The sequence below is a fragment of the Pollicipes pollicipes genome, unplaced genomic scaffold (assembly GCF_011947565.3).
Source record: "Pollicipes pollicipes isolate AB1234 unplaced genomic scaffold, Ppol_2.1 Scaffold_1600;HRSCAF=1878_pilon_pilon_pilon, whole genome shotgun sequence".
Classification (NCBI taxonomy): Eukaryota; Metazoa; Arthropoda; class Thecostraca; order Pollicipedomorpha; family Pollicipedidae; genus Pollicipes; species Pollicipes pollicipes.
Genome location: NW_023595962.1, coordinates 8,504,567 through 8,514,544, shown reverse-complemented (window position 1 = coordinate 8,514,544; position 9,978 = coordinate 8,504,567). Strand labels below are relative to the sequence as shown.

The 9,978-nt window shown below is 51.7% G+C and overlaps 1 protein-coding gene and 1 non-coding gene across 2 annotated transcripts in view; one reads left to right on the top strand and one right to left on the bottom strand.

Moving 5' to 3' along the window:
- Positions 1–4,517, top strand: part of LOC119093448 (retinol-binding protein pinta-like) — a 10,027-nt gene extending 5,510 nt beyond the window's left edge. Inside the window, 5 exon segments of the mRNA XM_037216405.1 lie at positions 2,402–2,779; positions 3,526–3,530; positions 4,128–4,274; positions 4,277–4,415; positions 4,448–4,517. Coding sequence (XP_037072300.1) covers positions 2,402–2,779; positions 3,526–3,530; positions 4,128–4,274; positions 4,277–4,415; positions 4,448–4,517 — 739 coding nt within the window.
- Positions 4,518–8,428: 3,911 nt separating this feature from the next.
- TRNASTOP-UCA (transfer RNA opal suppressor (anticodon UCA)) lies at positions 8,429–8,515 on the bottom strand. Its single transcript has one exon. It is a non-coding gene; the product is annotated as a tRNA-Sec (tRNA).
- Between the last annotated feature and the right edge of the window lie 1,463 nt (positions 8,516–9,978).

Genomic DNA, 9,978 nt, shown 5'->3' with positions numbered 1-9,978 from the left:
TGCACCCACAGCTGCTGCTTAGTCATACGAGGAGGCGAAATGGCCGAGTGGTTGACTCATCAGTCTCCCACGTGGGGGCTTGGGTTCGAATCCCGGTTGCGTCATGGCCCTTAAGCGCTAATTTGAACAATGCAGACGCTGGCGCTGCGTGAAAGGGCGTGGCACGTGCGTTGTGTTCGCTATGAAAAAATTAATTCGTGCGACCAGTGCATTCGAGCCTTTATCGCTGTAGAAATTATGTACGTCTTGTATGTGCTGACAAAACAGATGCATCGCTTAGTATAGTTGACGGGCCACGGACGTCGCGTGGCCCTCATGGACAACGCCATTCGGATCATTTTTGACTCAAGGACTTTCTTCATGTTTGAAAAGAGCCTTCTGCAGTGTCTGCATGCGGTCTGCCAGATATAGACTTGCACTTTGCGAGATGCTTAAATGCCAAAAATACATGTCATGTTTCGTGCTACTGCAGTGACGGCACTGTCTCCGCGATACGTACGACCCACGACACAAATCGCTGCGATAGATGCTGCGATTATGCAACAGAACCTTCATTACGCCGCCGCCTTGTGCGGTATCTAACACTGGGAGATAAGGAAAGCAGGCAGAACTCTGACACTTGTCTTTTGGGCTTAGCGAGACGTTTTTACTCGGGGGCGTTGGAACATGCTAGAACAAACAACGACATGGCAAAACGAACAGGGCGGTGTTCGCGTTGCCGAACATCCGGCTTGTTTACTAACAGCACCATAGAACTGAGCCCAGTTGTTTCGAAAGCAGGGCCCGACACCACACCTCCAAATCGGGTTGATATGGCCGCGGTCGCAGTCGTAACTCACTCGACCTTGTATTTATCAGTGGACGAACGGCCAACGGCCATATCTCGCCGCTGTTCATATTTACGACGAGGATGTCTCCAAGCAAATCTGATTCGGCATTGGAGAGCCCCCACCTCATCATGTTGTCATATTGGCTCCAGTTCGGACTCGGTAAACCCTGATGCTACTGAGTCAACTCGTAGATGGCACGTTTGGCCCATCACCTCTGTTCGTCTGTTCGTGCTTGGACAAGGTCGAGCCGGACGGTTGGTGCAATCAGCTGCACCAGTTGCAATCAGTTGCACCAGTTGGTGCAATCAGTTGCAATCAGTTGCACCAGACACCACGTGAGCTTTAATGACCTGTTTTCATATCAGGTCTTCGGCATAAGCCCGAACCTTGAGACCTTCATAGTCGTTCCCGTACTTCCCGCTAGTCACGCTTTTGGCTGAACTGAACTGCTGTGATTGTGCATGTTTACTTGCCTCACTGTTTTGTAACCTCAACGTACACAGCGTCTCTGTCCTTCGTTTTTCTGATTTTATTCGATTTTCACACGCCGCTGGTTCTATGACGCGTTCGCGACCGACCTGACTTGACCGGCCCCCTGCCCCTGTCTAACCCCCCCCCCCCGGCACACCTCACCATGCCGTGAGCAAAGGAACCACAAACACTCGCCGCCGTCGCCTCGCGACCCAGTCCTTATCTCGTCTCGACGCCGCCAGTCCGGGCGTCGCTATCGGACGCAGGTCTCCGCCGACAGGAGATAAGGCCGCGGAGGAGATCGGGCGTCCGAGGCAGCGACTCGCCGAGCAAGCCTCGCTCGCGGCGGAGCGTCTTGGGTCCCGCCTCGCGCCGCAAGCAGAAGGCGAGCAGCGAGACGCGGTTCGGACGTGCTGCATATCGCAGACAGTGCCGTCACTGCAGTAGCCCAGCGACCGACCGCCTCGTAGCGGTGGAGCTCGCGTGTCCGTCCACGTCCACTGGGAGGAGAGGCATCACCGCAAGGCTTCCTTCCCGCGTTGCTGGAGTGGTCTCTTCGAGCGTTCCCGCCACCAATATCAGCGCCGGAATCGGAGTATCGTGTTCACCATCGTGTTGCTGCACCGCAGCGAAGGTTCTGTTCTGTTCTGAAGGCTCTGTTCTGCGCTGTCCGTTTCTTCCAGTCCTGCGTTTCATCTCGGCCGATCTTCGCATGCTTCCAGGTCCTGTCTCGGACTAGCTCGTCATCGACACCTTCCTTTCGCCGCTGTCACTTGTCTGCACTTCCTGCCCAGTCGCCTGTGCACCCGCCACGGAGCATCGTCGTCTTTCGGCGGAACGTCTCCATCTGACTGTCTTTGCGTTCACGTCCTGCTCCTCCAGAGGAAACGCACCATCCCATTTGCCGCAACGTGCTTGCACTGCGTGAAACCCACGTGGGCGATTGCTCCTGAAGATCGCTATCAGCATTTGGTTGCCGCAGTCTTCGCTTCAGTCGTCCAGGCCGGAGCGTAGCCAACGCCTCTGAAGATTGCAGCGTCACCCGACGCTGACTCGTCGCCATTGCCAACCGATGACCAATGACGCTCCGGGCGGCGTCCCTACTCCTGCACGCTGCCGGCGCCGATCCTGCAGAAGGCGGTGACGGAGCTGTTCGAGGTGCCGGAGCGGCGGCAGGAAGACGTGCGCCACCTGCGCGAGTGGCTCGCCAAGCAGCCGCACCTGCGCAGCCGGACCGACGATCGCTTCCTCATCATGTTCCTCCGCGGCTGCAAGTTCAGCCTGGAGCGCGCCAAGGAGAAGCTCGAGCTCTACCACGCGCTCAAGACGCACTGCCCCGAGATGATGGGCGGTGGAGACCCGCTGAGCGCCGAGCTGCAGCTTGCGCTGCGGTCGGGTGGCTTCGTGCCCATGCCGAAGCCGCTGCCGAACGGACAGATGCTCGTCATTATTCGCGTGGCCAAGCGCGATCCCGCCAGGTGAGAGGCTGGTGGGGATGTCAGTGGGCGGGACAGAGTTCAATTATATATATATATATATATATATATAATATATATATATATATAGATATATCTAGAGAGAGAGAGATATAATATATAGATATATATATATATATATATATATATCTATATAGATAATATATAGATATAGATATAGATATAGATATAGATAGATATAGATATATAGATATATATAGATATAGATATAGATATAGATATATATATATATATAATATAGATTAGATATATCTATATATATATATATAGATATATATATATATAGATATATATATTATATATATATATTAATATATATATATATACAATCTGTGCAACATAAACAGTTAAAATCGCTGGTGTTCGTTGTGTTTGTGTTCGTAATGATTTTAGAGGCACGGTCGTGCCGTTTTGGATGTAGTTTTTATTTTCAAGGGTTTGGGGGCCCGGTTGTACTGTTTTTGTTGTGATGATGTTTGTGGTGATGCAATTTTTGGAAATCTTGGAAGGTTTTCTGTCGCAGGGAAGGATATACGTAAATGTTCTCTTCGCGCGGGAACATGTCTGGGAAACCGTCTAAGATCGCGTTTGGCGCATCGGTACGCATACAGTCCTGTGTTCTTAGCGTCCACTGATCATTGCCTGAAGCGTCATTTCTCGTCATGGTATCTGTGTTCTGACATTTATTGTTCCCAAAGCGCTCTGAGCACTCTTTTTTTTCATTGCAGCCGCAGTGACTTTATTCATTGTAGTGTATGGGAGTATGGAAAATACGTAGTCCATCTGATATGTTATTCTTGGTGACTGATGGATCCTGCTAAAGGCAGCTGTACAATCGCAACTTTGTGACGTGTGCTTTGTGTAATATGTTTCCTAGTTTTCAAGTGGCGCATATGTTGAGTATTTTCTACTGCTCGTGTGAGGCCAGGTTAACCAACTCAAAGTAGCATTTAATACCTAATTAATTAGTTTTCCTCGCATAACCTGTGCCATCCAATGCTATTGCGCATTCGTATGTGGAATCCTCCGACAGACTGGAGCAGGTTATCATGATACATACTTAAACTTACGTTCGTAGTCCGCTATGTCTTCTCCATCTGAGCAATCCCGCAGGGCTTTCCAGGATGGTTTTCTACGTTAAATTCCGTATTGCCCGTGTTGCAGGATGAGCCAGGAGTCATGTTCCGCGTCTCGAACATGATTTCCTCGCTGCTGGCCGAGCAGGCGAGGGGGGCCGAGGCTGTGCGGTGTGCGGGTTTGTCGGCGTGTGGACCTAAGGACGCTACCCCTCTCCCACGCCGCTGCGATGACGCCGACGCTCGTCAAGAAGGCCGTCACCTGCTGGGACGCCTTCCCATCCGCCAGAAGGGCATGCACTACTACAACAATCCGGCCGGCATGGACCCGGTGCTCAGCCTCTTCAAGTCGTTCATGAAGGAGAAGAAGCTACGGAAGCGGATCTGGGTGCACGGCACCACCAGGCATCGCTGCTGGAGGCGATCCCCCCGGAGTGTCTGCCGGAGGAGTACGGCGGCACGCTGGCCAGCATCGACGTGCTGGCCGCGGACGTCGTGAAGCGGGTCGAGGCCAACAGGGAGTTCTTCGTCGACGCCTTGACGTACCGGGCGTGGACGAGCTCGCCTACGTCAGGGCAAGCAGAAGTCGGCGTGCGGACCTCTTCGGCATCGAGGGGTCGTTCAGGAAGCTGGAGATCGACTAGGGCGGTCCATGATGGTGGCTTGGCGATGATGATGGTGGTGATGCGGTTGTCGACGGTTCTCTCGGGAGGCTGGAGATGGCCTCAGAGGGACCAAACCTATTCAGTGGTGTGGATGGTTGTCGGTGGTCGGTACGTTGAAATTCTTAAAGACTATGATACACATTAAGGCACTTTGGACGTAAGTCTCACCAGAGTGGTTTCTCGTAAGACTGTGTCCATTGGAACGTTTGCCGATAAGACTGATCTTCCAAGGCATGGCCGCTCACTGAGACCTTTCGGCCACCGGAAATTGTTAATCCTTACGCTCCAGTTAATCTTTGGAGTTCTCCGAACATTTGGAATGGCCGGCAAACCCGAAAAAGTCATTTCCTGTGGGTTAATTTTAGCTGCGTATATCAGCTTCCGTCGCCCATAAACATAGACGTCAATTAACCCTCACGCGTCTGGACCAGAGGCCAGAACTCGCCGGAGGTTCGTCTCATTAATGATGAAATGGAGCATATGCTTGCCAGTCATCACCCGTACGTATGGAAACCCGCTGCTGTTGTGGAAGCTGTGCTTTGTTCACGCGCCAGGCAAGGCGGGCGGGGGCCATGTATTCCACGGCGGGCTGTTGTGACCAAGTTTTGGTGGTGGCCTAGTGTAGCGATGCAGTATCGGATCATCAGTATGCATCGTATGATGTGGCATTGCGTAATGCAAGTAATGCTGCGTCGTTAAACAGTTGATATGTGCATTGTGATAATGTAGGGATCCGAATAAGTTGTCCAACTCTATTAATATTAATATTAAGTTGTCCTAAGAAAGCTAGTATGTGTGACTAGATGCTGCTTGTACACACAGCTTCTGAATACTTTTGATCTGAAGGGGAACAAGGCTCACAGCTTAATATATCTTACACTGCAACACTTACTAGACGGACGTATTGACCCATTCAATCACACAACCAGTTTGGTTAGCCTATCTGGGTGGGTAAACAAAGTCACACGTGACTGGTCTGATAGAACAAAGCCCCTACGTTGTCGCTCCTGGCGTTGAAGAGTTACCAAATGCGCAGCTGTGTGCATGTTTTGATAAATGGCTGGGCGATGATTTACGCATTCCAGCCATACTGGGAAATACCGGAAGCGGTGACAATATGTAAAAATACGGCATTTGCTCTGTGCATAGCAACAATTGCCCATTTCATACTGCCCAACAATTGCCCAACAATTGCTAAAAAACATCGGTGCCTATTCAGTTGCGATGCTCCTTCAAATGCAATCAAACTTCCCAATGCTACGGCCGTGGCTTCAGTCCGATGTTGTCCTTATTATGGTGCGCCACTACCACTGCGTATTTTCTAAAGCTGAAGTGGTGAACAAAGCTCTCCTCCCCCCCCCCCCCAACGCCGTTTGAGCTCCCTGGGCGTTTGGTTTGCCGTTCGGGCCCCGTGCGCTGGCCGAGATAGTCTCGATTGGCGTGCAAGTGACCACTTGTTTCGGTACGAACTCAATGACCCAGGACCGCCCTGTCCCTGAGGTCAAGCGACCTCCGCCTCGGATGCTGTACTTTGGACCTGCTGGCGCGCAGGAAATTCTGCAAGTGTCCTCGCGGGCCTGTCCACTTGCGGTGCTGGCAATATAGATTTCAACTTGCTTCTTGTTTCTTGTTTCTTAAAATTCTCATCGTTTTTGTTACTTGATGATTTAAAAAGCGAGACACCACTTCACCATGAGCACTTGGTGGGCTACGGATAACGGCACAGAATTGCCGTCTTGAACACTGCGCAGTCGACGGGATGTGCAAACATAGCATCGGTGTTGTTTTTTGTCGGCAGTATCTCTCTAGATTTGGTATCAACGATCCGACACCCAGGCGCAGAGAAATCAGCATGCACGGGGAGGGGGTCCCCCGTCACCAAGCAAGCAGACGAGCAACGCGTAACCTCGCTCAGTCGCTCGTTCATTGTGGTGGCTTCGAATCGCGAATACATCATGCGATATTTGCAATAGCTGCATTACGGCACTGTACGTAAAGTTGAAAACCCCACTTCTCGCAGGTATATTATTGCTGTCGTTTTCGCCGCCTCGAATGCGGCAATCGTCAGGGGGTGTCGGAGATGCTGCGACGATTTGCTTACTTGTGTTTCACAAGGTGCGTTTTGGTTTTGACGGAACGGAAAACATTTCAATTATGATCTGCATTCAAAATGCTGTGGCACTGGCGGCAAATACGTCACGGGGGGAGGGGAGGGGGGGGACGGGGGGCGATGCTTCATGTTGTCATAAGTCCCACATGCCACGGCGAAGTGCAAGGGCGAAACTAGGACAGCGGTCTTGTTGATGACGGATTACGAGTGCTGCAACCAGCGCCCCGAGGACTACGCTTAAAGAGGGAAAGCCAGGCTCCTTTGATGCATGGGGTGTAGTTAACCTCTGCCGCTGCTCTCTCGAACTCCCGACGACACAGCCATACTTATGCGTACTCTACGACGCGGGGTTGTTTCTTCTTCTTCCCCACCTGATAATGTATGACAGCTGGGTAGTGGGACTGCTACACATGTAGTGCAAAAGGGTGCAGCGTCTCGGTTCCAGCACTACAGAAGCTCATGCGTTCCCGTGCTTTCATACGCTGATTAGGCGCCAGCAAAGCGAGGGTCTACTTGTGGGCGGTTATTGTTAGTAGACGTACTGTTCGCTAGCCGCCTGGCTTCGCGCGATAAGCACAGTTCGGTGCCAACGGCGACGACTGTCTTACGTAAGTGCGTCGGCGCAGCCCTCTTTTGACTGATACGTGCCAAGGATCGCGCCCAAGTGAATAGATACCGTTGCTGAGGCGAATGAGGCAGCACGGACGGGCTACCGCATCATACACGCATGCGCATTCAGGACTCGCCCGGCGCCGAAGGTGTGTCACCGGAGGCGCAGCTAATTGGAGTGTGTGTGTGTGGGGGGGGGGGGGGGGATCTGCTCAGCCCTCCGCGCCCTTCCACCGCCCCGCTTTTTTCATCTTGGTTCACATTTTTTTATTATAGCAGCAGAGATGGCTCATGATGACAAAGTTAATCATCATCTTGACGAGCTCTCACTGGATTCCGCCCCTCCCCTTCAGAAAACTTTCGCCCCTCCCCTTCCACCCGTCCCCCTTTGAGTGCGCCTCCGTGCACCACCGCATGTTGTAGACATATCGATGAAAGGAGCGTGCGCGGGTGCTTGCTTCGGATGGCCGCCATCTTTACCAATCCCGTTGCCATTGGCATGGCGCGGATCTTAGAGAAGTAGCGAGCCCATGTCAAGGGGCTATTACGGCGCTTCCGCGCCAAGGAAATGAGGCGTAGTAGTGACGTCACCGTGCCCTAGGTGCAGAGCAGGATATATAAACAAACTTTGACACGCAATGAACGTTTAGTGCCAGTGAATGATGGGCTATAAATGCGACTTGCTGGTGATTAACGGTCTTAGGATTTTTGTAAATAGGCCAGGTACGCATGCGTCGGATATAAGATATATTTACTTTTGTGCGCATTAGCGCATATTTTTAGAGTTTAATCTTATACTAGGAATGATTTAAGCTGTATGAAGGGGTTTCCTCTCAGCATAACATGTTTTTACGCTGAATAGATTCACGCGTTCTCTGTTGAAAGTTTGAATGCTTATGGGTGGTTTTCGCTGTTGAACGTCAATGCTGCACTGAGGACGTCTGATTCAGTCAGACAGCAGGGATGCGCGCTCGTTACACAGGGATGCGCACATGTTACACAAACGCATCAGTGCAATATCGAGGTTTCGGGCGGAGAGGCTCGGTTGGGCCATCCACTGTTGCGGTTAGCGCATAAACAAGACGAAGATTTTTGTGAAGTAGTGGATGAGCAAGCCGCGCTCGTCCCAGCACAGATGGGCGTGGGTAAGAGCCGGACTGAAAACTCGCGACGCCCAGAAGGTGGAATTGAACCACTGCGACGCTAGTCGCCTACAGGTTTGAAGCCTGCACACCGGACCACCGATGGTCATCTGGGCGAGGGCCCCGGGTGGTTATGGATGTATTTATAGAACTGAAGGTTCATCGGTCGTTCGTCCTAGTTATGTGTGTTTAAACCAAATTCTGGGCCGTTGTGCATGGCTCACCACCTGATTGTTCTATCCGTCACTAGCATATGAGTTTGCCCACGGATTACCGTTCACAAAATATACCGTACGTCATTTTCCGACTCAGAATCGGCCTTGCAAGCATGTCATGAACACCTAGCGGCGAGATTTGGAACTAGGCCGGCCCCGTCAGCCGCCGTGGCGCCTGCCCCGCAGCAGCGCGTCCAAGGATTTGTCATGGTGTACTGGACAGTGAGACGAGACGAATCGAATTTGGGGGTGAGCTCTAGGCGGATGAATCCCACCGTTTTTGTGAGTGAAGCCATGCTATGGCGGAAATCGATACCTGTCTCTTTCTTCCCCCCGCCACTCAAGCTCTTTGTACGCTCCTGCCCGCATCCGCCGTAGGCTGGTGAGAAGGGCTTCCGGTCTTCCTGATGCGGTCGTCCATCTTCATCAGTGGTTTAGGGGAGTTTTTATGCATGTTCTTGTTCGATGTACAATCGATGGCTAAAGAAGTCGCGCCGCGGTGACTGTGGCATCATCTGCAGCTATGGGAATAGCAATGGAACACCGAGACGTTCACAAGGCGCACACGTTGTGCTGAACCATGCATTTGATCTGAAACAATGGCCAATATGTTTGTCTTCTCCGCCGTCTCGTTTCCGACCCTCGGTATTTCGTTCACCCTAATGTTTCAGGTCATTGCTGGGTAAAAAGCATTGCGGTTAGGCCTTGTTGCGTAGAACGCGCAATCCTGTTACCCATAACGGTTCCCGTATTTGATTGCTGTTAGCAACCACATTTCGATCAACATTTTCAGTTGTAGTGTTGTTCGATGTCGAAGTCCAAGAATGTAATAACATAACATTAACAATAACATTCCTGCAAGTCACTCGCCCAATCTAAGTAGCCTATCGCCCAGCAACAGCTGTATCGATTCTTGGAACCACTGAATCAAGAGGAATTTACATCCCCCTCCCCCTCAGTATAGTGCTAATGACAGCAACTGCTGACTGAATGCTACCAGATGACTGAACGGGAGGAAGCGGACGGCTTGCATGGCAATGTAGGCCGGACGTCCGGTATTTCTGGCTAGAGTCACATCCGGTTGCATTCATCCAGTGAAAAACGTCGCTGCATTATGTACATATGCGCCGAAGAGAGAAAAAAAAATGTTTCACCTCGCGTTTCACTTGATCGCGTCCATTCCGGCCTGCCAAAGCGATCCGAGCACCCAGATCAGCGAAACTCGAGGGAACGACAGCCGACGTAATGCCACTGACGTGGACTGACGTGGACGAGGATGCCACTGACTTGGACCAACGTGGACGAGGATGCCACTGACGTGGACGTGGATGTCATCGAGCGCCCCTAAAGACGAAGTGCCGTCG